Raw genomic sequence first — 26469 nt, 5'->3', positions numbered from 1 at the left:
TTGGTTTTTAGGCTGGTGTCAAAATAAAAATTTAGAAATATCTCAAAGTTGTTATGAAAATCAGGCTCTAGGTTAGAAAAATTAAACCGGAGGGGAACCGGGCAAATTTTGCAGCGCGTACACCAGACCACAGGCCGCACCTAGGGCGCCGCGTGACTCGCCGTCCTGACGCCGTGCAGTCAGGCCTAGCATCGTCGGCTGGGCCGCCTAGAGCGGCACAGAACCGCTCCATCAGGGAATAGTGACACTGTAAATGGAAGACCAGCCACTGGCTCTGAAAAAAATAAACCTCGTCAGTTTTGGATTCCAGCATTCATGGCTTATACGTGCTTGCATAGCAAGGGGCGAGCGGCCCAGCGCAGGGGCAGCCGGGCCCGGGCAGCGGGGCAAAGCAGGTCTGTAAACACTGGAGTCTGTACCGCTCCCAGTCCGTCCTCACACCATGTTATGGGAGAAGGGCCACAGGGTGTAACTCAAGCAACTTAACACATGAAAGTCTAAAAGTCCGCTCCTGACACGTAAGTCTGTGCGTGCATTAACTGGAAAATAAAAATAAACAAAACAAAACAAAAACAGACACATTAACAGATAACACGGCCAAATCAAACGGAAGCAAAAGACAGCGAGGCGGGCACTGGGGAGGGCAGTCATTTTGGCATGTGTGACGGGCAAAGCAGAGAACTCGGTCCAGTTTGTGGCGTCCCAGGCTGAGGGTCAAGATCTGATTGGGAAGTAATTTTTGCAAAAATGGATTAAGATTTGAAGAACAGGTATACCCGATCAAAGCCATTCAACTAAATGGTCCCCTGAAAAATACCCATCCCCAAAATACACTCCCGGCCCCCCCATTCCAGGGAGCAGGGCAGGAAGAAGATGCACCTGGCCGTCCAGCCCACCCACCCCAGCCTCCACGGGCCAGCACGGGAAGAGTTCTCCCTCCCAAAGGCCAAACCGACTGAGGCTTTGTGGCATACCCAGAATGCAGAGAGGGCCTGTCTTCCCCGCCCAGGCCCGGAGAGCCACGCACCAGGGAGACCCGACGCTGGTGATGAGGCCCCGCTGAGAGGCGTGGGGCCCCTTGCAGGCGGCCCGCCCCGTCACCCCCACTGCAGGCCCCACCGGCTACAGAATTTCTGACTGCATTCTCCACAGCAACTTCCCAAGTGGCCCTGCCTACCTTTCCTTTGACAAGATGGCCTGGACCAAGCTGGCAGGGCAAAGTCCCCTTGAGGACCACAGACCCTGCCCCGCTCACTGAGCCAAGGGCTGGAAGCAACTGGAGGTCGAAGGGCAATTCTGGCTGAGGGGAGCAGGGGGGAGGCTATGGAGAGGAGGAGGGTCTGTCCCAAAGCAGAGACCAGGCCTCAGAGTGACAGCCAGCATCCGGCTCCTACCGGCCTGGTCAGGGGATGCCCTTAGGTTTCTTTTCCTTAGTATGCATCTATGCCTCTGCACACACGTGTGCCCGGGGCAGGAGACAGTAAGGCAGTGTGTGCGTGCATGTGTATGTGTGTGCGCGCATACCCACATCAGGGGAGCAATACTGGGGAGGTGGTGGGCCATGCTAGCGCTAGACGCCGCATCCCGGGACCACAGCTAACTGTGCACTTCATGGCCCTGACCATGAGGCACCACTGCCCCCAGGAAGGAAGGGCCTGGGCCCCTAAACACTTCAGGAGGAAAGGGAGCCCAGGAATGGGGCCCGAGAGGGGAGTGCCTACTTCCTAATGGGAGTGGGGAGAGGTGGGGTGGATGTGGGGTGTGGAGAGGCCTACTGTGTGGACCCCGACGGCAGTAGGGTGGCGCACAGCCCAGAAGCCAGGGAGCTGGACTCCGCTACGGCTGTGGAAACGGGCTGTAAGAATTGCCGAGGATGGCTAGGACGCAGCTCAGTGGCAGAGCACGAGCATAGCAGGGTGAGGCCCCGGGTTTGATCCTCAGCACCGCAAAAAGGACAAAATAAAACAAAAAGGACAATAAGTAAACAAAAAATGTCAAGGAGTGGCGGAGCGGCTGGCCCCTGGCTCCATGCCAGCCCTTCCTCTCCCTCCCCTGGCCTCTGTAGGAACAGCTCCAGCCTCGCCTGGGGCAGCCTCGCTCCCTACCAGACCATGGAGTCCCTGCGGGGAGCTCCTGGACATTCAGCCCCACGTGACCTTCAAAATAGCTGTGTAATGACCCTGGCGTCCAGCGGTCAGTGCTGGCGGGCCTCGAGTGCCCGTGCTGTCGGTCACCACCTCCAGCCAGCAGGGCCACACCCACCAGCTCCGAGGCTGAGGAGGAATGTGCGCGGCTGTCCAGGCAGAACCCACAGGAGGCTGGGGATCTGGCTGGAAATGTTCACGCTGGGCCCATCCTAGCCCTCTGCTGGCTGGAGAAACTTCCCAGGGACCAGGCCTGCTCCCTGCCCATGTGGCCCAGCCCTCCACCACGCCGCAGCAGCAGAGGGACGCAGGAGGAGAGTCCAGTGAGTGGGAAAGAGCAAGGGTGGAGGGGTAAGGAAGAGGAAGAGGAAGGGGAAGGGGAAAGGGAGGGGAGGGGAGGGGAGGAGAGGAGAGCGCTCAAAGTCACCACACGGGAGAGCATGGACCAGGGGAGAGCAACCCAGGCTGGGATCCGTCAAGAGCACTAGTACAAGGACAAGAACACAGAGCAAGGAGGAGGAGGAGATGGAGGAGGAGGAGGAGGAGATGGAGGAGGCAGAGGAAGAGGAGAATGAAGAGGAGGAGGAGGGAGAAGGAGGGAAGGAGGAGGAGATGGAGGAGGAAGAGGAGAATGAAGGGGAGGAGGAGGGAGGGAGAAAGAGGGAAGGAGGAGAAGGAAGAGGAGGAGGAGAAGATGGAGGAGGAAGAGGAGATGGAGGAGATGGAGGAGGAGGAAGAGGAGAATGAAGAGGAGGAGGAAGGGAGAAGGAGGGAAGGAGGAGAAGGAAGAGGAGGAGGAGAAGATGGAGGAGGAAGAGGAGATGGAGGAGATGGAGGAGGAGGAAGAGGAGAATGAAGAGGAGGAGGAAGGGAGAAGGAGGGAAGGAGGAGAAGGAAGAGGAGGAGGAAGAGATGAAGGAGAAAGAGGAGATGGAGGAGAAAGAGGAGATGGAGGAGGAGGAAGAAAAGATGGAAGAGGTGGAGGAAGAGGAGAATGAAGAGGAGGAGGAGGGAGGAGGGAAGGAGGAGATGGAGGAGGAAGAGGAGATGGAGGAGGAGGAGGAAGAGGAGATGGAGAAGGAGGAGGAAGAGGAGAATGAAGAGGAGGAGGAGGGAGGGAGGAGGCGGAGATGGAGGAGACGGAGGAGACAGTGGAAATGGAGGACCGCACCCTGCGAGCAGAGGCAGGGGAGCCGCGCGGAGCCACCACCTACTTCTTCTTGTCCTTGTCTTTGCGCAGGGGCTGCTGCGAGGTGGCGTGCAGGGCCTGGGACTGCAGGGCCTCCATGGCGGCCTTCCTGCAGTTGAAGGCGTTGGTCTCCTCCTCCAGCTCGCGGCGCCTCTCCTCCACCTTGCGCTTCTCCTCCTGGTGGAGCCGCTTCAGGTGCTCGAACTTCTCGTGGAGCTGGGGCGGGAGGGCAGTGCTGGGGCCGGGCGGCAGGCGCGGCCAGGTCGGGCACCCCGCCCTCTCCCGCAGACGCACCTCCCGCTCCTTCTCCTTCAGCTCCAGCTCCGTCTCCTTCACCTTGTTGACGAACACCTGCCTCATCTCCTCCTCCTTCCGCTGCAGCTCACTCAGAAACTCCTTCCTCTTGGCCTCGTAGGTCTCTTGCAGGCTGCGGAGACCCGAGCAGCCGGGCTCAGGGCGGGGCTGGCGCCGGGCGGGGCCAGGGGGCCAGAGCGCCATCACCTGAAGGGCCGGCAGTCCCGCCAGTCACCTGAAGGGCTCCTGTCAGTCACCTGAAGGGCTGGCCGTCCCGTCAATCACCTGAAGGGCTGGCCATCCCACCAGTCACCTGAAGGGCTGGCTATCCCATCAATCACCTGAAGGGCTGGCCGTCCTGTCAATCACCTGAAGGGCTGGCCGTCCCGTCAGTCACCTGAAGGGCTCCTGTCAGTCAACTGAAGGGCTGGCCGTCCCGCCAGTCACCTGAAGGGCTCCCGTCAGTCACCTGAAGGGCTGGCCGTCCCGCCAGTCACCTGAAGGGCTCCTGTCAGTCAACTGAAGGGCTGACCATCCCCTGTCAATCACCTGAAGGGCTCCTGTCAATCACCTGAAGGGCTGGCCGTCCCGTCAGTCACCTGAAGGGCTGGCCGTCCCCTGTCAATCACCTGAAGGGTTCCTGTCAGTCACCTGAAGGGCTGGCCATCCTGCCAGTCACCTGAAGGGCTGGCCATCCCCTGTCAATCACCTGAAGGGCTCCTGTCAATCACCTGAAGGGCTCCCGTCAGTCACCTGAAGGGCTGGCCGTCCCCTGTCAATCACCTGAAGGGCTCCTGTCAATCACCTGAAGGGCTCCTGTCAGTCACCTGAAGGGCTGGCCGTCCCCTGTCAATCACCTGAAGGGCTCCTGTCAGTCACCTGAAGGGCTCCTGTCAGTCACCTGAAGGGCTGGCCGTCCCCTGTCAATCACCTGAAGGGCTCCTGTCAGTCACCTGAAGGGCTGGCCGTCCCCTGTCAATCACCTGAAGGGCTCCTGTCAGTCACCTGAAGGATTCCCGTCAGTCACCTGAAGGGCTGGCCGTCCTGTCAGTACCTGAAGGGCTGGCTGTCCCCGTCGCTGTCTTGGAAGCCCATCTCCTCCAGCTTGCAGCGCCGGTAGAGCTCGTAGTGCCGGCTGTGGGTCTGCTCGCGCAGGTCCTCCATGTTCACGCGGATGAGCATTTCTCTCAGCTTCACGAAGTCACAGTGGTTCTCGTTCTCCACTGAGAGCGGGGCGGGCGGCGTGAGGGGGCGGGCGTGAGGGGGCGGGCGGCGTGAGGGGGCGGGCGGGCGTGAGGGGGCGGGCGGCGTGAGGGGGCGGGCGGCGTGAGGGGGCGGGCGGCGTGAGGGGGCGGGCGGCGTGAGGGGGCGGGCGGCGTGAGGGGGCGGGCGGCGTGAGGGGGCGGGCGGGCGTGAGGGGGCGGGCGGGCGTGAGGGGCGGGCGGGCGTGAGGGGGCGGGCGGGCGTGAGGGGGCGGGCGGCGTGAGGGGGCGGGCGTGAGGCCGGGCGGGGCCGGCGGCGGGCGCAGGGCGGGGGCTCAGCTCAGGCACTCACCCTGCACCACGCCCCAGGGGTACTGCCGTGCGCGGACCAGCTTGTTTCCCACCTTCACCTCCTCGGTGCTGCCCACCACGGCAAAGGGCAGGTGAGCCTGCAGGGGCGAGCCCTGAGCGCCGGCCACACGGGCACAGCAGCTCCCGCCCTGCCCGGGCCCAGGGACAGGCCGCCAGCCGGACGCTCACTCCCCGCTCTGCCTTGGAGAAACGCTCTAGACCCCCTGAACGGGGCAGAGAGCTGAACCCACAACCCCCCTCTCTGGGGTGTTCTTTGCAGGGGCCGTTAGAGCTCCCCAAAGGACCTGTGGGCCTGGGTCTCACTCTCAGCCAGATCCTGTGGCGCTCCAACCCAGGCACCCCCTGCAGGCCCAGGGCAGAGGACTGGCCCGCCCGCCGGTCCTGGGAACAGGGTCTCCCGGCTGGGCCTGAGGTCTTGCCGGCCCCCAGCCCTCTGGCCAGAGCCCCGGGGCCTGCTCAAGGCTCAAGGCTCACGTTCATGACTGCGTTGATCTCAGCGACGGCCTCATCGTCCGTGGGGAACTGGTAGATCTGGACACCGTTGCTGACCAGCTCGCCCATGACCTTGATCTTGAACTTATGAAGCTCGCTCTTGGAGATGGTGTCCGCCTTGGCGATGATGGGGATTATGTTCACCTGCCAGCATTGCGGAAGAGACAGCGGGTCAGTTAGTCACGCTGATGTCCCTGATGGTGGGTAGCTCCGCCCCTGCCGGAACAGAGGAGCCGGGAGGAAGGCGCCACTCCCATGAGCAGCCCCCCAAACCCAGCCACCTGCGGCCATGCTGACGGGATGTAACAGTAACAAGCTGTGGTGCCTCTTACAGCCCTGGTTCCCCCAAACCATCATCTGGCCCCAGATCTGCTCCCCCTGGGCAGATCCAGCTTTGACCCAGAATGTGCTGAAGGCCTTTAGCGGCCAGGCCTCACAGAACCAGTGTGCGGGGCGGGGATAGGGGTACCAAGTTCCCCACTAAGCAGGCAATATGACCTTGTATTAGCAGTAACCATGGGAAGTTCTCAGAATCTCCCAGGCCCATCATCCCGTTGTTTGTTTGTTTTTTGCTGTAAGCTTAAGCAATTTTATTATTATAAATATGGAAAGATAGAAAAAGATATTAAAGGCCTACACCCAAAGAGGGGGGCTTAGCCGGGCATGGTGGCGCACGCTTGTAATCCCCGCGCTTGGGAGGCTGAGACAGGAGGATCACACAGGTTCGAAGCCAGCCTCAGCTACTTAGTGAGGCTCTCAGCAACTTAGTGAGACCCTGTTTCCAATTAAATATAACATGGGTCTGGGAGTATAGCCTGGAGGTAGAAAGCCTCTGGGTTCCACCCCCAGTACCACCAAAAAAACAAAAAAAAGGGGTGGGGGGCTTAGGGGAGTAACTTGAAAATAAGTTACTGGAGTTTTTGGATAGAGAACAGTTTTTATAAAGAATCTTCTGACCCAACTAGATCTCCCCTTCTCCAGGAGAGCCCTTTCCCATTTTTTCACAGTGCAAATTAATTCCTGAGAGGTGGACAGCAGTCACGTGAGTGCTGACAGTGACCATGGGGTCATGTGCCCTCCAGCACGCCTTCCTGACCTCCCCGTGAAGCTGCCCTCCTGCTCATACCCACTCCTCATCCACATCCCAATTATGAGGGCCCACTCTCCTCCCCCTGGTGGGCTCAAAAGGAACCCAGGGGGACCATGTCACAGCAGGGAAGGAGAAGCCAGGCGTGGTGGCCGTGCTTATAATCTCAGCATTGGGGGCTGCGACCGGAGGATCCCACAGGTTCGAAGCCAGCCTCAGCTACTCAGTGAGGCTCTCAGCAACTTAGTGAGACCCTGTTTCCAAATAAAGTATAAAATAGGTCTGGGAGTATAGCCTGGAGGTAGAAAGCCTCTGGGTTCCACCCCCAGTACCACCAAAAATTAAAAAAAAATAAAAAGAATAAAAAAATAGGGCTGGGGGTGTAGCTCAGAGGTCAAATGCCCCTGGGTTCCATCCCCAGACCCAAAAAAATAAAAAATAAAAAAGGGAGGACAGGGAACGGGAAGCCAGTGGGCAGAGGGAGGGCGCCCCCTAGAGGGATTAGCCAACAGGCTGAGGAAGCACCCCGTCAGCCAGGAGGAGGGGTTCAGGGCCAGACCAGGAGGACCGGAGCGCGGGGCACATGCCTTGCTGTCGAGCTTCTTCATGGTCACCAGGTCCAGCGACTTGAGGGAGTGCCCAGTGGGCGTGATAAAGTACAGGCACACGTGAATCCTGGTGTCGTGGTAGTCGAAGAGCGAGCGGCGGATCTTCAGCTCCTCCTGCAGATAGTTTTCAAACTGCGCGTCGATGTAGTCGACTATAGGCCTGTAACTACAGACAGCTCCGTCACCTGGGAGCGGGCGCTGAGCCCGGCTGCCGCCCAGCGCCCCAACCGCCCTGGGGAGAAGCAGCTCAGCCCCCTTGTTCTACGCCCGCCCCAGGCACAGGGCCCGGGCATCCCGGGAGGGCCTCCCGGCCTCTCCAGGGGCAGTTCCGGAGCCGTGGCCAGTGGCGATGGCCGGCCTGGCGGGGCCGCCCTTCCCGCCCCTTGCCTCTCGTCCTTGTTGATCTGGTCGCCAAAGCCCACGGCGTCCACGATGGTCAGCTTGAGGTGCACGTTGCTCTCCTGCAGGTCGTAGGTCTGGGGCCGCAGGCGCACGGTCTCCGCATGGTGACTGGCCTCCTCAGTCTCGAAGGTCGTGTTGAAAAGCGTGTTCATCAGCGTAGACTTCCCAATGCCGGTCTCCCCTGGGGCAGGGACAGAGGGAGAAAGTGGCTGCGGGAGGCTGGCCCTGGCGCTGGCCGGGCTGGGGGGAGCCCAGGCACAGAAGCCCCCTGTGTCAGCCCGACATAGAGAGGGCAGGCCCCTCTCTCCAGCCCTGAGTGGCCTGACCCATTTCCTAGAACTTGTCCTTCCTCGATGGCCTCAGAAATAACCTGGGGAGGCTGGAGTACAGCTCAGGAAAGAGTGCTCGCCCAGCCTGAGTGAGGGCCTGGGCTCAATCCCCAGCGCTACAAACGAAGAGAAGAAAAGAATGCGTGGAAGGGAGCTGACGTCGTGGGCATAAGACGTGGCCGTGCAGGACCTAGGACATCTCCTCCTGCGGTGGAGAAGGGGCAGGGCCAGGCAGCTGCAGCACCACCAGGTGCTGGCTTCACTGGGACCCAGCACCTAGCACACACCTGCTCCCGCCCAGGCCAGGCTAAAGCCAACAGTTGCAGAGGGCCTCACTAAGTAGCTGAGGCTGTCTGCCAGCCGCGAGCCTCCTGTCTCAGCCTCCCAGGTACTGAGATTGTAAGTGCATCACCACGCCCGGCTTTATCGTTTTATTTTGAAACCGAGTCTCAGTACATTACAGAGGCCCTCGCTAAATTGCTGAGGGTGGTCATCAGCCTCCCAAGTACCAGGACTACAGGCATGTGCCACCACGCCCAGCTCCATGTGGTCCTAACCAGGGAAGCAGGAGGCGCTGGTAACTTCTCTCAGGGGGCGGTGCCCTCCTGAGAGGCCGGCTCCTGAGGCACACGGAGCCTCCCACAGCCTCCCTTTGGGTTGTTTCTTCAGATGTGTGCTGGAGATTTTACTGTATGATATTATGATGAGGAGCTTACCGTAGTGTCCTTGACACAGAAAATGAGTAAATGTTTATTTTTATTTTTATTTATTTAATACCTCCTTTGGGGTTGTTTCTTCAGATACATGCTGGGGATTAAACTCAGGGGGATTCTACCTCTGAGCTACACCCCTGGCCCTTTTTGCTTTTGAAACAGAGTCTTACTAGTTTGCCGAAGCTGATCTCAAACCTACAAATGTCCCGTCTCGGCTTTCCAAATACTGGGATTATTGCAGGTGTGGGCCACCGTGCCCTGCATTTTTTTATATGTATGTATCTTTTCTTTTTCTTTTTTTATTGATGCATTGTAGTCATACATCTTGATGGGATAAAAGATGGTTTTTGGTTTGTTTTTTGTTTTAAACAGTCTCATTAAGTTGCTGAGGTGGCTTCAAACCTGTGATCCTCCCGTCTCAGCTTCCCAAGTACTAGGATTATAGGCATGTACCACCACACTTGGAAAGCAAGTGTTTTTTTTTTTAAATAAATGAATTAAAAATAAATAAATAAAATAAAATAAATGAAGGAAGGAAGGAATTTCAGTCTCTGTGATAAACCCTGGCAGTGTACAAACATCTGCGTACTCCTAATCCTGTTTACTCTAACAACTGAGTCAGGCCCTGGCTCACAGCCCTGGCTCAGTCGACCCCACAGAGACAACCAAACCCTCATCCTGGTTCCCCAGAATTTCACTCTGCCTGGGGGCTCCAGGCAGATCCACAGGAAGCCTTGGTGGCAGCCAGCGCCCGCCTCCTGGAAGGTCCCCCGTCTTCGGCTGCCCGGTCAGGGGACACTCACCCACACAGAGGATGTTGAAGCTGAAGCCCTGGGTGACCGACTTGCTGACCAGCTGGTCAGGCAGGCTGTCGAAGCCCACATGGCCACCCAGGGAGAGGCTCCGGGGCTCCGGCTCTGCATTCTGCCGAGAGAGGACAGAGCAAGGCGGTGAGCCCTGGGCAGCCAGGCCAGCCAGGGAGGCTGCACTGAGAGACGCAGGCCCGCCCTCCTACCTGGGCACCATGCCCAACTCCAGCCATGCCCCGGAGGGAGCCAGCAACACCAGGGCTCCCAAATCACGCCTTGGAAAAGCCCTCTGGCCCAGGGACTCCCACTGGGGAGGCCAGGGAGCCTTGGGCCCGGGCCTCCATCGCTCCTGGACAGGAGGCTCCAGGATCTATGGTTGCCACCTTGGACGGCTCACCTGGCCTGCCCAGAAGGCCCCAGACTGACCCTGGCTCTTCGATAAAGTATGTAGGCTCCTGCACCCAGCTTGGGAATGGGCTGCTTCCCCTCCCAGGGTCTCCCGACTCCTCACACGGGCTCCATTAGAGATCCCCACCCATCTGGGCCTATTTCCTCCGTGTCTGCCCCTGCTCCTCCTGCACCCAAGTACAGACTGCACGAGTCCTGCCAACGGGGATGGTGGAGAGAGCCCGCGCCTGGGCTGGGAGGCCCCTTCCCCCTCCTCAGTGCCATTCTCTAGGGCCCCCAGGCTCTGGCTCCTGACACCCTCCCAACCCGACCCCACTGTGGTTGCTTAGAACATTCTGGATGAGAATGTGGGGCCTGGTCTCAGCAGAGGTCAACAGCAAGCCCCTGAGCAGCGGGGGGCCACAACAGGAAATCAGAGGGCCAGGCCGAGGGCCATGGTCGGGCTCCAATCTATGCACGATTTCTCTGGTTTCCCTGGGAATGAGGGCAAGACGCTCTGTCCCGCTCAAGGGCGGGCCCACACAGCTCCAGGCTGGGCGGAAGCGTGCCCCTGGGCCGCCCTGAGCACCAGTTAGAAGCCCAGGGCAGGAGAGGCCGCGGGCTCAGACTCCACACTCTCTCCACCTTCCCGACACCTGCTCTCCCCTGGCCCTGACCTCCAGACACCTCAGACCCATCCTACCTCCTGGCACTAATCCTTTCTGGCTGACTCCAGAAGCTTCTGGAAGTTGGCCTCAGGTTGGGGGGGTCAGATCACCCACTCCTCTCCACCCTGCCCAGCACTGGGCAACGCTGCCCGTTGGTAGGCTTCAGCGAATGAGTCTTCAGTGGCTGCGGCGCCCGGGCACCTGCCCACCCTACCAGGGTTCCTGTATCTACCTGGTTCCACCAGTTCTCCGCCACTAGAGGACCAAGTGAGGACAGAACAGTCTGCCTGGGGCTTTTTTCCCTTTCAGACGAAACAGAATATCTGCAAAATTTAAGGCGTGCTGCGCTTGCAGAGAAGGCTATGTGTTTGCTCCTCCTTTTCTTCCAAGGGTGACACAATCAGAATGCAATCCGACATCCTGCAGTCTGCCGCCAAAACCACGGAGGCAGCTGCGGCTAGAAGACACACACACACACACACACACACACACACACACACACCCTGCTGCAGCACCCTGGCAAAGAAAGAGCAGCCCCCTGTATCTTAGACCCCTGCTTCCTCACGGCCCCGCCCGCCCCCACGCACCGCTCAGCTCTCTGGTGGGGTGAGTCAAGGGCAGGGGAACAGAAGACAGGGGATCGCTGCCCCCCAGCTGGCACCAGGGCCGCAGACCCTTGCCTGGGAGCCTCAGGGACCATGGTGCTCAGTGGCTCCCTCCAAATGGCAGGGCTGGTGGCCAGAAGACCTGACCTCCTTTCTGAGTCGCAGGACAGGAGACGCAGTGCCTGAGACGGAAGTGCACCAGGGCTGCTGGCTCTCGAAGGCTGCGCCCACTCAGGTGGGCCACTGAGCACATGTCTGGCTGGCTCAGGCACGGGCCAGCGACCCTGAACAGGGGAGCTGTTGTGACCAACTTGGGGCCGCTGGGGAGCTGGCCTCATGAAGGTTAGCGGAGCCCAGCAAGCCCCCGGGAGGAGACCCGGCCAGCCCTGCCCTCCTCGGGCCCCTCCCGGGCCCAGCACAGGGCAGCACGCCTGCCTGCACTAGCTGCGTGGTGCTCTGAAGGCCCTCACCTCCCGTCCCCAAAGTGAGTCTCCTGATGCACAGGGGCAGGGAGGGAACGGGGAGGCCGGGGAGGCCGGGAAGAGGCGGGGGGCTGGGCAAGTGTCTCAGCGTTCACGACCACGGCCACGAAGAGGACCGGGCACTCCCTGAGGACCGCAGTGTGTGGACTGAGGCAAGCGAGTCACCTGCCGCCCTCACTCCGTCCTCCCCCACTTTCCAGGTGGGGAAACCGAGGTGCACGGGAGCTCTGTGGGAACAGACCAGGGGCAGCGGGGATCCGCGAGCAGGCTAGCCCCTTCCGGAAGCCTTCGGCCCCACTGCCTCTCTTGCTCTCGGGAGTGCACACCTCCACGTTCACTCACAACACACTCGCTGGACACGCCTGCTACACAGTAAAAAGACGGAGCCGGGCGAGGTGATGCACACCTGTAATCCCAGCATCTGGGAGGCTGAGACAGGAGGACCGCGGTTCGCCAACAACCTCAGCTACTTAGGCCTTGTTTCAGGAGGTCGGTGGGAATTGAGCTCAGGTGAGACCATGAGGTTGTCACCTGCTCACGGCTCAGACATCAGGAGGGTGAGGCCAAGACCAGGTGGAGGCGGCGCACCTGGGGATCCTTGCTTCTGGCCCAGCTCCGCTGCCTGCCGGGTGACTGCCCAGGATGTGCCAGGTGTGCAGTCCCTCAGGAAGGGGTGGGGGTGGTGGGGAGGCAGAGTTCACTCCAGCCCGTGGTGGCCATGACTCTGTGGCTCCAGCCAACCACGGGAACGCAGGTCTAGTGTTGCCAAATCTTCCAATGTTTCAAGAGAATCCAGAAATCTAGATCTGCCTGTGAGATCCTTTGTATTCTACAGGTTGGCAGGAGATAAGAACCGAGAATACTGGGAGGGTCCAACACAATGCATCAGGGTGGCCTAGACGCCGGTCAGAGCCTGGGTCTACCAGGAGACTGAGCAGGAAGGATGCTGTGTCCGTCTCCATGGAGACAGCTCCATGGGAGGAGCCTTTGGGTGAGCGGGTCAGCTTCACTTGGACCAGGGAAAAGGCAGGCCCTGTGCCTCTGGCCCCTCCCCGTGCCCTGCAGCCAGGGGACTCACTGTGTGGGGGGCATCTGAAGGCCTTCAAAGCCCTGGGGCAGAAGAAGCTGGCAGCTCTGAGCTCCACACACACCAAGAGAGACTCCCCAGGGCCATTATCCCCCTCTAATCACTAACAGCCCCTGGCTCCTGAGCCATCCCAAATCATAACCGTGATCCTCCGTGCCTGGCCATCCGGAACAGAGCTCAGGCCAGCATTCTCCTCTGCTCTGCGGCCCAGAGGATAACGAGGACGGCCTCTTCCTGAGCAAGGAACGCTCCATCTGAGCCTCAGGACCAGCACTAATTGCCGGCCAAGAGGAGTGCCCATTTTACCAGGCAGCGAGGTCACGCTGGAGGAGAGAATGCACCTCCTGGCTTGCCCCCACACAAAACAGGCTTTCATCAGAAGGGATTGGAAGTCTGCTGAATGACCAACCCAACAGCACCAGGAAATTTGTGGGTGAATAAAGACCCCCCAAAGTAGGGGGGCTGTTGGGGTGGGAGTAGATGGATGGCCCACTGAGGGTATGTGGTTCCCAATCCCAAGACCAAAAGCAGCCCTTCACCGCCACCCCAGAGCTCCCTTGCGGCTTGGCTCGGCCACGTTCTCCATCTGAGTTTCCATGTGTGGCATCCACTGGCTGGCGCTCCGTGCCAGGCAGACAGGAAGCCCACGCACACCCTGGGGAGCCCCAGCCTTGTCGTCACAGAGCATCCAAACCAGGAGTCCCTGCCCCGCTCGCGTCCTCCCCACCCGGGCTCCCTAGAGCCATCCCACCCTGCCCGGGCTACTCCCAGGGGCCGGGGCCTGAAATAGCCCCAGCAGAGGCTTCTGGCCAGAACCCATGGCCCCGTGGTAACAAACACAACTGTCCTTGAGCCCGAAAGGAATCCTAGGAATTTTCCCAGGAAAGGCTTAGGCTCTGGTCCCAGGATTCCACAGCAAGCCTGTAAGGCCAGGTCAGAGGTTACGGGAAATAACCCAATGGGCTGTGTGCGGGAGGCAGGATGGGGATGCTGCTACCCGGGACTGGACGGGAGACTGGAGGCAGGACACACCTGTGCTGAATCCATGGGACACCTGAGGACCAAGCGACTCTCCTACAGCAATGGAAACAGAGAAGACCCGGGCAGGGATCAGCCTTTGCGGTGTCACCGTGGTGACAGGGTGACCATGGTGAGACAGCAGCCCAGCCACTGCTCTCACCAGGCCAGTGATTCCCTGTCCCATCCTCGGAAGACAAGGGACTCTGGGAGACAGCCCAGGCGCCCAAGGCCATCCCTCCCCGCCCCCCTCCTTGTCTCCCTGAGACGCTTTCTCCCTCTCCCCGAACACGGAGAGCCCGGGCCTCTTAGTCATGGGAAGGTCTGATTCCCACAGCTCCTGTCAAAACCAGGTTCTGTGGCGGGCATGGTGGCATTTGGAAGGCTGAGACAGGAGGATGGCGGTTCACGATCCCTCCCCCATCCCAGCAAGGGGCAAGGGGCAGAGGCACTCCTGGCACCAGCATGGTGAGCGGAAGTGTGGGTAGAGCTACTGCAGGTCTCTGCTGCTGGTCGTTCACCCCAGCACCAGGCAGTGGCCACCAGCCTCACGACCAGACCTGGGGAGGGCCATGGGTCCTGCAGCCCTTCCTGAATGCCAAGCCGCTGTCACCCAGACCCACAAAGCCCTCGGAGCACAGCCAGCCACCAAGACCAGAAAGGAGCCGTTCCTCCCTCTTCCCAGGTCTGTCCCTGTTGGGTCTCTGTGATGGAGGCTAAGGCACCTTAAGCTGTGCCCTGAGAAGGGCATCTGACTTGGCCCGGGCACGTAGGATGACTGGCTCCTTGCCTGTCCTCCACCGCCCTCCCAGCCACGGCTCCTCACATGGGCCAGGGAGTGCTGAGGGCTCCTGAGGAGTACCCCAGCCTTACACAAGGGTGCTCTGATCTCTGGAGGCACCCTTCCCCAGAGGCGGCCCCCTCCACCCGGCACACTCCACCTCTTGGTGAAGCTGTTGCCTTGGGGGCCATGCCTGGGGTTCAGGGAACCCTAGCCTCAGTGCAGGAGTAGGAAGCCCAGGAGAGCGCGGGGATGCACAGGGACAGGCGGACTCCAGCCCTCTGCTCTGTCATCCCGCAGCTGCCGGCCTTGCCTTGGGGCAACTGGACCACAGCCATCGGGACTTTGGTGGTGGCTCCTGCCCCAGACATGCTTCCACCTGGCAAATCCCAGGCTCAAAACCCAGACAGCTGCACCTCCCGGTCATCACAGGGGTCTTCAGGTGCTCATCCTTTACTGGCCAATGGCCAAAGCGGTTTCCTCGCCAGTTGGCCCGCACAAGCTGATGGGCAAACTCTTGACTACAGGCCCTGGGCTCCAGCTTCCACCCTCCCCTCTCGGTGGCCGTCTCTGTCCCTACACTGCTGGGATTCTTGTGGAGTACTTCTTTGGATGCCAGTGCCTTCCCACCAGCCTGGCAGCCCTCGGCCGTCCCAGTCAAGATCCAGGCATAGTTGAGCACGCTTGTAATCCCAGCATTCGGGAGGCTGAGACAGGAGGGTCACGGTTAGTGGACAGCCTCTGCTGCTTAGTGAGGCCCTCTGCAACTCAGTGAGACCCTGTTTCAAAAGAAAGAATAAAAAATAGGGCTGGGGTGTAGCTCAGAGGGAGGATGTCCCTGGGTTCCATCCCTAGTACCCCCTCAAAAAAAAAAAAAAGATCCAGGCAGCCTCTCCCTGGGGGTGGGGCTTAGCACTGTGCCACACCAGTGGGTGGGGCAGACCCACCTGCAGGGAGAGTTGGGCTCACCTGTGACCCTCTGAAGTCACCAGGCAGGGAGAGCGGCACAGACACCTCTGGCTTGGCTCTCGCTGGGCAAGGGGTTGCTGGCCATTTTATGGCGCTGTGACAGAGGCCCTGAGCTGGGCTTGGGTGAGAGGGCTGCCTCCCACGCTCTCTCTCTATTCTAGTCTGATTCTAGTCTGATTCTTGGGGAAGTGTCAAGATGACAGGGGTGACAACGGAAGCAACAGATGGTGCTGGGGATAAAGCAGGGATGGGGTAGGTGGCGGCTGGGAAGAGCGCCAGGCTGAGGCTGGTGTGCTCACGTTCCTCCCTCGCCCCCTCACAGCTCACAGGAGAATCACAGCTCTGGCCGCCAGGGCAGGAAGGACGACACAGAAGGCAAGGAGGAGCCAAGCAAGGTGGACGCCAGTCTGACGCCCAAGGAGAACCGGCCACAGACCCCTGAGGGCTGAGCCCACAGCACACGCGGCACGCAGCAACCCAGACCCCTCAGCTGCTCCAGAGCCAAGCAGGTCCAGTCAGGGGTCAAGGCTGTGGTGTGTGCGCCACGCTGCCGGGGAAACCGGAACCCAGCACATCTTGATCTTCAGGAACAACTCGGTACTCTCCTCTGAGCTCCTGGTCAAGACGGTTCCCAGGCCCTGCAGGGCTGGTCTGACAGCCCAGCTGGCCAGAGGATCAGCGCAGACCCGCCAGGGCTACACCAGACCCCGGGGCCAGAGAGACACAGGAGCAGGTCTCCAAACACCACAGACTACAATCAACCTCCCGATCTCTTTGAGGAATCAGTTATGGCTGGGCTCAATTTGTAGCGAGATAAGGGGAAGACGTTATTTTCCCAGGATGACTAGCCACAAGAGGACAGGGAGGCCAGACTGCTAAATTCAAGCCAAACTCCACCCAGGCTCTCCACCCAAATTCAGCCCTGTCCAAGTCCTCCCAGGAGGCTGCCGACCCAGAGCTCTGAGGACGTGGTAGGCGTCCATCCCTGTAGCATCCCTGTAGCCTGACCTGGCACAGGAAACCAACGATCCAGAACCCAGGCTCCACACTGTCAGCTCAGCCTGGCCCTCGGGGTGGTGGGGATTCAACACCCAAACCCCTCACAGGAGCAGACACCGCTGGGCAGGCGGCCTCGCTCCAACACACCCTCTAAGGACCACTTCTGGTCCCGCAGCAGCAGAAGGAGGCCCCTAGGCAGAGCCTACACACGCAAGGCCAGTGTTCAGGTCCCCACGGCGCTAGGTATGTGTATCGTAAACTGTCTACCATGCATCTCGCCACTGCTCAAGTAAGTACCTCCAGCAAACCACCTCCCCGCATCCTGGCAGAATAGCCATACGAGAGAGGAATACACTTTCTATCTTATCAGTCATACGGATGAGAACACCAAAGGGTTCCATGGTTTGCTGGGGTCAGAGGGAAACAGGTGGCACCTAGGATTCCTGGCAGGCGGCGGCCGATTCAGGTTGCTCCCCACACCACTCCCACCCGCAAGGCCGACCTGAGAGCAGCCCCGGCCACACAGAGAACCAGACATCGCCCTGATCAGCCGGGTACAGAGAGGATGCGCAGGCACGCGCAGGTGTCTGCTCCAGCGGCTCCGCGGGTCTGCTGGGTTCAGGCACTGCCTCTCTCTGGGGTGAAGTGGGTCTCGGATGCACCCAGCCCCTGATCTGCTCCTCAGGTGGTTAAACGTAGCTGACACATGGCCGGGCCCCAAGGGGAACACAACACCTCGGTCTACGAATTACAAAACCTCCTTAGTCAGAGCTCGGGCTTAGTTAGGCGTCTTCCCAAAGTAGACCAACAAATGTATTTTCAGATCAAAAGGGAAATTTACATATATAAATTCAGATGGCAGTATTTATAGCATTAATTACATAAGTCCTGACTCCCTCATTTAGCCCCAGAACCAATTCGTTATCGGTCACATAGTCTGAATTCCCCCTCCCTCCCCACAGCCTGGGCCCTCCCTTCCCCTCTTCCCTCTCCTCTCCCTCCTCCCCTTCCAGCGACCAGGGCCTCACATGCCGGCCAGGCGACCGGCTTCCTTCACGGTCACAGTCTAGCCTCCCCGACACACCCAGCCGGCCTCGGACCCCAGGGGACGCGTGCACACAACCCCCAAAGGCCTCTCCCACCCCCACCCGGGCCGGCGAGAATTCTAAAACCTTCACGAAGTTGCCTGTGGCCTGGCTCGCATCCAGAGACACCCCTGCAGGGACCGCCGCGAACGTCAGCCCGGGAGAAGGCAGGACCCCGACTGGGGCGCAGACAGGCACCCCCCCGGGCTGCATCTGGAGTCCCAGCCCCAGCTCCTGGGGAGGGGCGGCCGCAGCCCCGACCCCTGAGGCCAACCTGCCCGGGGAGGCGGGGTGCAGGGGCGGCCGGCCGGGCCCCCCGCGCCCGGTGCGAGCGCCCGGCTCCGTGGGAGGGGCCCCGGACCCCCCCACCCCCCGGGGTCCCCGCGCCCCCGCCGGCGCCCAGGCCGGGCGGGCAGGGCGGCAGGCCTCACCGAGACGCGCTCCAGGTCCGGGGCCGCCATGGCGAGCTGCGCCGGCCGCGCCGGGGACCTGCCTGGGGACGCGCCGGCGGTGCGGCCGGGTGCATCCAATATGGCCACTTCCTGGAAACTCCCCTCGGCGGCGCGGGAGCCGGGACCGGACCGGCGCCGGGGTCTCCGCCGCCCGCCCGGGCTGCTGGGACTTGTAGTCCGCGGGGCGGGGGGCGGGCCCGGCCACCCGAGGCTCGGCAGAGCCGGGCGGGGACCCGGAGGACCGGTGCGTCCGGCCCGGCCGCCCCGCGCAGGGACCAGCCTGGGCTCCTTGCGCAAGGGGCGCGGGATGCGCAGCCCTGGCTGGGATCGCGCGGTGGGGAGGGGCGCGGGGCGGGCGGTCCAGGCGCCCTGTTGGTGGAACCCCCGCGCCGGAGCGAGAGCCTGCCTGGGACCGTGCCTCGATGGGCCCCTGCACCCTTCCTCTCCCCTCTCCCCTCTCTCCTCTTCTCTCTCTCTCTCTCTCTCTCTCTCTCTCTCTCTCTCTCTCTCTCTCTCCCTCCCTCCCTCCCTCCTCCGCCCTCTCCCCTCTTCTCGTCTCTCCCCCCCCCCCATATGGCACGGTGGGTCCACTGGCCCTCCACAGCCTCAGCCCCCTGGAATCTTCCTGAGAAAGAATCCTTCCATCCTGTTCAGCACGTGTGCGGGCACAGTGCCAGAGGACCACCGCCTCTGGACTTGGAGAACTTGACCCTGCTTCTTCCTTGGCGGCAGGACCGTCGCTTCCCACCCTGAAGCCACTTTCTGGTTCCTTCTCTCCTCCCACAAGCTGTCACCCAGGTGACCTGAATCCCCTCCGGCTGGACTTCACTACAGACCTGTCCACCCACTTCCTCTCTCCACCATGCTGTATTGACCCTGGACATTTTGTGTAGAAGAAAAAGTCGGGCCAGGCAGGGCATAGTGGCGCACGCTTGTCATCCCAGCATTCGGGAGGCTGAGACGGGAGGATTGCGGTTGGCGGACAGCCTCAGCTACTTAGTGAGGCCTCTGCAACTCACTGAGACCAGGTATTCAAAATAAAGACTAAAAATAGGGCAGGAGGTGTAGCTCAGAGGTCGAATGCCCCTGGGTTCCATCCCCAGGCCTGAAGAAGAAGAAGAAGAAGGAGAAGGAGAAGGAGAAGAAGAAAAAATCGTGCCGTTCCTGGTGGCACACACCTGTAATCCCAGTACTTGGGAGGCTGAGACGGGAGGATCACAGATTGGAGGGCAGCCTTGTCAACCTAGCAAGACCCTCCCTCAGCAACTTAGGAGACCCTATTTCAAAACAAAAATAAATAAGTAAATAAATAAAAAGGGCTAGGGGTGTAGCTCGGAGATAGAATGGCCTCTGGGTTCAATCCCCAATGCAGAGCCAGGCGGGGTGGCACACGCTTGTAATCCCAGCATTTGGGAGGCTGAGACAGGAGGATCACAATTTGGAGACAGCCTCAGCTACTTAATGAGGCCCTTTGCAACTCAGTGAGTCCTGTTTCAAAATAAAGAATAAAATCCGGTGTGGTGGTGTATGCTTGTAATCCCTGCGCTTTAGAGGTTGAGACAGGAGGATCGCACAGGTTCGAAGCCGGCCTCAGCTACTTAGTGAGGCTCTCAGCAACTTAGTGAGACCCTGTTTCCAAATAAAATATAAAATAGGTCTGGGTGTATAGCCTGGAGGTAGAAAGCCCCTGGGTTCCACCCCCAGTACCACCAAGAAATAATAATAATAATAAATAGGGCTGGGGGTATCGCTCGGTGGTAGACTGCCCTGGTACTGGGGTTCCATCCCCAGTACCACACACACACACACACAAAGAAGAATTTGTAACTCAGTGAGACCATGTTTCAAAATAAAGAATAAAAATAGGGCTGGGGATATAGCTCAAAGGTAGAATGCCCCTGGGTTCCACCATCCCCAGTACTGCAATCCCCAATGTGGGTACACGCATGGAGAGAGAGAGAGAGAGAGAGAGAGAGAGAGAGAGAGAGAGAGAGAGAGGGAGGAAGGAGGAAGGAGGAAGAGGAGGAGGAGGAGGAGGAGGAGGAGGAGGAGAGGAGAGGGACTGGGCAGAGCTATGGTCAGGGGAGCTAGGTCTTTGGCAAACCTGCCTCTTTGAAATCCTGAAATTCTGCCTCCAGCCCTTGCTAGCTTTTTAACCTTGCTTAGGCAAATAAAACTTAACTGTGATTCCTTTACCCTCTCCTACAAATAAATATACTACCCATAATATCTACCTATCATAGGATTAAATGAGCGAAGGGCTTTAGACTACAGATGAAATATTTTGTCTGACAGTAGCTCCCTCTCTAGGCTCCAGGGCTTTCCGTAATGTCAGGGGGTGTGGAGAGGTGATGTGTGATCCATCGATGTTGATCTGATTAGCCTAGACCGTTTCTGCCATTTCCTTTTCTTATAAATAGCAACAAGTCATTCCCAGATGGGATTGTCTACATTAAACGCAATTAACCCCCCTAGCATCTGCCTAAGTTATCTTTGAAACGGTCATTTATTCTCACTTGGGCGTGTTTCAAAACATCTAACAGTCCCAGCCCCGGACTATGAGAAGGAAAAGCCCAGACTGTAACTGACTTCCCTCGCCCGGGACATGCTCCCTCCACCAGGAGGATTCATCCCTCTTCTCCAAACCCCAGATTTCTTTATCATCGCTCCTAGGATGCTGTTGACCAGAAGGTCTGAAGGAGTGAGATGTCTGTGGGGGCGCAGAGGGGAGCAGAGCAATCCTTTCTCACAGGACAAAGTCCTGCTTCCTTCAGTAGCATGTCCAGGTGTCCCTTCTACTTAACAGGGAGAGCTCACAGATGTTACAGCAGGAAGAGACTGTCCCACAGTCAAAACCGTGGGAATGACGATTTTCATACAGAGGAAAACTTTCTTTAGAAGTTCTCAGAGCTTGCATGCTTTTTCCTCCCCCCCCCCTCCTCCCCTTCAGTACTGAAGACTGAAACCCCATCGCCTGTGCATGCTAAGCAAGTACTCTACCACTGGGCTATATCCCCACCCCTTTTTATTTTATTTATTTATTTATTTATTTATTTGGGGGTACTGGGCATTGAACCCAGAGGCAATCTACCTCCAAGCTACATCCTCAGCCTGATTTTATATCTTATTTGGAAACAGAGTCTCACTAAGTTGCAGAGGGGCTTGCTAAGTAGCTGTGACTGGCCGCACCTGCGATCTTCCTTGTCTCCACCTCCCTTGGGATTCCAAGCCTGTCCACCACGCCCGGCTCTTTTTAAGACAGGGTGTCACTAAGTTGCCCAGGCTGGCCTTGGATTTGCCAGCCTCTTGCTCAGCCTCCTGAGCAGCTGGGATTACAGGTGTGCCCTACCACGCCCGCTCCTTGCAGCTCTCGGTTAGCTCCTATGTGTTGTCACTGAAAATAAATGGAACACACAGCCCGCTGCCTTAGCCGACAGCCCTCCCATACACACCCAGCAGCACACCCGGCTGGAACTTTACTGCTCCAGGGAGCCTGCCCTCTGCTCCTTGCCCCCTTTTACTTTGGTTTATCGTTATTTTGGTCATGTAGAAGCTTACGTTCTTTTCTATTTTTAAGTTTGCCTGGTTTTGTTTTGTTTTGTTTTGTTTTTGCCGCACTGGGGATGGAACCCAGGGGCATTCTTCCCTTGAGCTACACCTCCAGCCCTATTTTTATTTATTTATTTATTTATTTATTTATTTATTTTTGCAGGTCTGTCTGGGGATGGAACCCAGAGGCCTTCGACCTCTGAGCTACACCCCCTGCCCAATTTTTTATTCTTTATTTTTGGAACAGGGTCTCACTGAGTTGCAGAGGGCCTCACTAAGTAGCTGAGGCTGTCCGCGAACTGCGATCCTCCGGTTTCAGCCTCCCGAATGCTGGGATGACAAGCATGCGCCACCACGCCCGGTTTACCTGTTACTTTATGAACATTTACGGCTTACCTCTCATTTTTCCTTTCTCTCTCTCTCTCTCTCTCTCTCTCTCTCTCTCTCTCTCTCTCTCTCTCTCTCTCTCTCTCTGTGTGTGTGATACTGAGGATTGAGCCCAGAGGCATTCTATCTCTAAGCTACACCCCCAGCTCTACTTTACTTTTGTTTTGGTGTGTGTGTGTGTGTGTGTGTGTGTGTGTGTGTGTGTGTGTGTGTTACCAGGGATGGAGCCCAGGGGCATTCTATCTCTGAGTTACAGTCCCAGTCCTATTTGTTTTTGTTTTGAAACAATGTCTCACTAGGTTGCTGAGAGCTGTCACTTGCTGACCTCTCCTCTAGCCTGCAATCTTCCTGTCTCAGTCTCTCAAGTATTGAGATTATAGGTGTGCTCCACCATGCCTAGCTTATTTTTTATTTTGGAACAGGGTCTCACTAAATTGCTGAGGCTGACTTTAAAACTGTGATCCTCACAGGTTCAAAGCCAGCCTCGGCTATTTAGTGAGGCTCTCAGCAACTTAGTGAGACCCTGTTTCTAAATAAAGTATAAAGTAGGTCTGAGAGTATAGCCTGGAGGTAGAAAACCCCTGGGTTCCACCGCCAGTGCCACAAAAAATAAAATAAAAAATAAAACTGCGATCTTCCTGTCTCAGCTTCCCAGGTACTGGAATCACAGGTACATAACCATGCCCAGTGCCAAGATTTAAAAAAAAAATCTTTCAGCTGGGCGTGGTGGTGCACACTTGTAATAACCGTGCTTGGGAGGCGGAGACAGGAGGATCGCGCAGGTTCAAAGCCAGCCACGCTGGCTTAAGAGACCCTGTTTAGTTTCCAAAACTAAAAAAATAGGTCTGGGAGTGTAGCCCGGATATAGAAGGGCTTCCAGGAACCCCAGTACCACCAAAAAAAAAAAAAAACAAACAAACAAAACAAAAACAAAAATAAATCCTTCATAACTCAAGCTCATGAAGATCTGTGTATTTCTCTTTCTTTCTTTCTTTCTGTGCTTCTGGGAGTGTAACTCAGGGCTGCACACATGCTGGGCAAGTGCTCTACACCTAGCAGACACCCTCAGTCCTGTGTTTGTTTGTTTGTTTTTGATTTTGTTACTTTTTGATACTGGGAATGGAACCCAGCTGCATTCTACCTCTGAGCTACCCAAACCAATTTTATGGGTTTTTTTGTTTTGTTTTGTTTTTTGTCTTTTTTGTGTGTGTGTGTGGTACTGGGGTTCCTGGAAACCCTTCTACCCCCAGGCTACACTCCCAGACCTATTTTTATACTTTTTATTTGGAAACAGGGTCTCTTAAGCCAGCGTGGCTGGCTTCGAACCTGCGCGATCCTCCTGTCTCCGCCTCCCAAGCGTGGGAATTACAAGCGTGCGCCACCACGCCTGGCTTATGTTTTTATTTTGAAACAGGACTCACTAAGTTGCGGAGGGTCTCACTAAGTAGCTGAAGCTGTCTGTAAACCGCGATCCTCCCAAATGCTGGGATTACAAGCGTGTGCCACCATGCCCAGCTGAACAAAAGATGATTTTATAAAAATGATATAGGTACGCTTGAATAATTAAGTCAAACAATATAGAAAAGTTTACTTTTTTTTTTTTGCGGTACTGGGGACAGAACCCAGAGGCATTCTACTTCTGAGCTATACCCTTAGCCCTATTTTATAATTTTTTTTTGGAAACAGGGTCTCACTAAGTTTCTGAGAGCCTCACTAAGTAGCTGAGGCTGGCTTTGAACCTGTGCGATCCTCCTGTCTCAGCCTCCCAAACGCAGGGATTACAAGCGTACACCAGCATGCCCAACAATACAGAAAAGTTTAAATTACCCCAGTGCCACCACCCCAACATGACCAGTATGAATATTACATTTACACCACTCTAGAAAGCTTTCTATGAATATTTATAAATAGGAGAAAAAGATAATAGAGCTTTTTATAGAAATGTGGACCATATACAGATGCTATTTAAATAAAAAGAGACAGGCATGATGGTGCACACCTGTAATCCTAGTACTTGGGAGGCAGAGACAGGAGGATTGCAGGTTCAAGGTCAACCTCAGTAATTTAGTGAGGCTCTCAGCAACTTAGCAAGACTCTATTTACAAATTTTAAAAAAGTAAAAATTATATATGTGTTTATATATACACATATATATTTATTTATTTATTATAGGGCTGTAGCCTGGAGATAGAAGGTCCCTGGGTTCCATCCCCAGTACCACATAAATTAATTAATGAATAATAAATAAATAATACTACATTTAATTTACTTGTTTTTTAAATGGTACTGGGAATAAAGCTCAGGGGACTTCTACCTCCAAACTATACCCCCAGCCCTATTTTATTTTGATTTATAAACAGGGTCTCCCTAGGCTGATAAGAGTCTCATTACTTGCTGAGGCTATCCTTGAACTTGCGATCCTCCTGTCTCAGCCTCCCAAGTGCTGGGATTACAGGCATGTGCCATGACACCCAGCTTTTTACTTAAATTTAGAAGAAGAAGAAGAAGAAGAAGAAGAAGAAGAAGAAGAAGAAGAAGAAGAAGAAGAAGAAGAAGAAGAAGAAGAAGGAGAAGAAGGAGGAGGAGGAGGAGGAGGAGGAGGAGGAGGAGGAGGAGGAGGAGAAGAAGGAAAAAAAGAAGCTGAAGAGTCACACTTCAAACAATGTGTCTTGACCACAGAAATATTACTTCCTAAAAGACACCTCTGAGGTTTAACAAAAATTATGAAAACAGTAAAAGCTTAGTCATTGTCTCTCTCTCTCTCTCTCTCTTTTTTTTTTTTTGGTGGTACTGGGGTTCCTGGAAGCTCTTCTACCTCCGGGCTACACTCCCAGACCTATTTTATATTTTTTTATTTGGAAACAGGGTCTCTTAAGCCAGCAAGGCTGGCTCCGAAACAATGCAATCCTCCTGTCTCCGCCTCCCAAGTGCGGGGATTACAAGCGTGCGCCACCATGCCCAGCATTTTTTTTTATACTGGGAATTGAACCCAGAGGCATTCTACCTCCAAAGCTACACTCCTAGAACAATTTTTTTCTTATTTTGAAACAGGATCTTACTAGGTTGCTGAGAGCCTCCCTAAATTGCTGAGGCTGTCCTAGAACCTGTGATCTTCCTGTCTCAGCCTCTCAAGTACTAGGATTACAAGTAGGCACCACCATGACTGGTTTGTAATTTTCTTAAATTACACATTTCACCAGGTGTGGTGGTGCATGCCTGTAATCCTAGTACTTGGGAGGCGAAGACAGGAGGAGGCCCAAGTTTAAGGCCAGCCATAGCAACTTAGCAAGACCTTCAGTGATTCAGTGAGACCCTGTTTCAAAATAAATTGGGCATGGTGATGCATGCTTGTAATCCTAGTACTTGGTATACTGAGGCAGGAGGATCACGGGTTCAAGGATAGTGTCAGCAAGTAGTGAGATTCTCATCAATGTAGTGAGACCCTGTTTCAAATAAAAATAAAATAGGATTGGAGCCACGCATGGTGGCGCACGCTTGTAATCCCAGCATTTGTGAGGCTAAGACAGGAGGATCGCGGTTCACGGCCAGCCTCAGCTACTTAGTGAGGCCCTTTGCAACTCGGTGACACCCTGTTTCAAAATAAAGAATAAAAAATAGGGCTGGGGGGTGTAGCTTGGAGGTAGAATGCCCCTGGGCTCCATCCTCAGTGCCAAAAAAAGAAAATAGGGTTGGAGGTGTAGCTCAGAGGCAGAATGTCCCTGGGTTCAATCCCTAGTACCATGAATGAATGAATGAATGAATGAATGAGGGCTGGGGTGTAGCTTGGAGGTAGAATGCCCCTAGGTTCAATCCCCAGTATCGAAAAAGAAAAAAAAAAGTCCATTCTTTGTGAGTGCATGTGTTCTCATTGCTTTGAAACCTCTCATGATTCTGCCTGTCTCCCGACTCCTGACTTTTGTTTCTTGTAATATCCAGGTTTACAGCATATTCTACCTGTAAATGTAATGCTGTAGTTACTAGGGATACACTCGAAACACACATGAATCCATGCTCATCACAGGTCCCATCTGCAAGTCCTTTATTTATTCCTGTTTATCTCGTGTGTGTGTGTGTGTGTGTGTGTGTGTGTGTGTGTGTGTGTGTGTGTGTTACCGGGGGTGAAACCCAGGGACTTTCTACCTCCAGGCTATACTCCCAGCCCTATTTTATATTTTATTTGGAAACAGGGTCTCACTAAGTTGCTGAGAGCCTCACTCAATAGCTGAGGCTGGCTTCAAACCTGCCCGATCCTCCTGTCTCAGCCTCCAGAGAGCGGGGATCACAAGCGTGCGCCACCATTCCCAGCATTTCTATTTATCTCTTAACAGGCTAATTTCCATTGTTAACTGTTTTTCCAAGA

At 56.5% G+C, this 26469-nt stretch overlaps 1 protein-coding gene across 2 annotated transcripts; it reads right to left on the bottom strand.

Annotated features, from left to right (window-relative positions):
* Positions 1-231: 231 nt before the first annotated feature.
* Positions 232-18182, bottom strand: SEPTIN8 (septin 8; the record flags this gene model as incomplete). Of its 2 annotated transcripts, none has more annotated exons than XM_080698177.1 (10): positions 232-274; positions 3359-3549; positions 3628-3760; positions 4682-4850; positions 5182-5278; positions 5676-5837; positions 7368-7554; positions 7776-7971; positions 9636-9756; positions 18153-18182. In XM_080698177.1, the coding sequence occupies 10 exons, from the start codon at positions 18180-18182 to the stop codon at positions 232-234; spliced, it is 1329 nt and encodes a 442-aa protein (XP_080554303.1). The 2 variants fall into 2 exon arrangements, with proteins under 2 accessions (XP_080554303.1, XP_080554304.1); XM_080698178.1 differs by having other exon boundaries at positions 7368-7548.
* Between the last annotated feature and the right edge of the window lie 8287 nt (positions 18183-26469).

This window comes from Muscardinus avellanarius (genome assembly GCF_963383645.1).
Source record: "Muscardinus avellanarius genome assembly, chromosome: 7".
NCBI lineage: Eukaryota > Metazoa > Chordata > Mammalia > Rodentia > Gliridae > Muscardinus > Muscardinus avellanarius.
The sequence above is the reverse complement of the archived record's forward strand: the minus strand, read 5'-3'. Positions and strand labels throughout refer to the sequence as shown.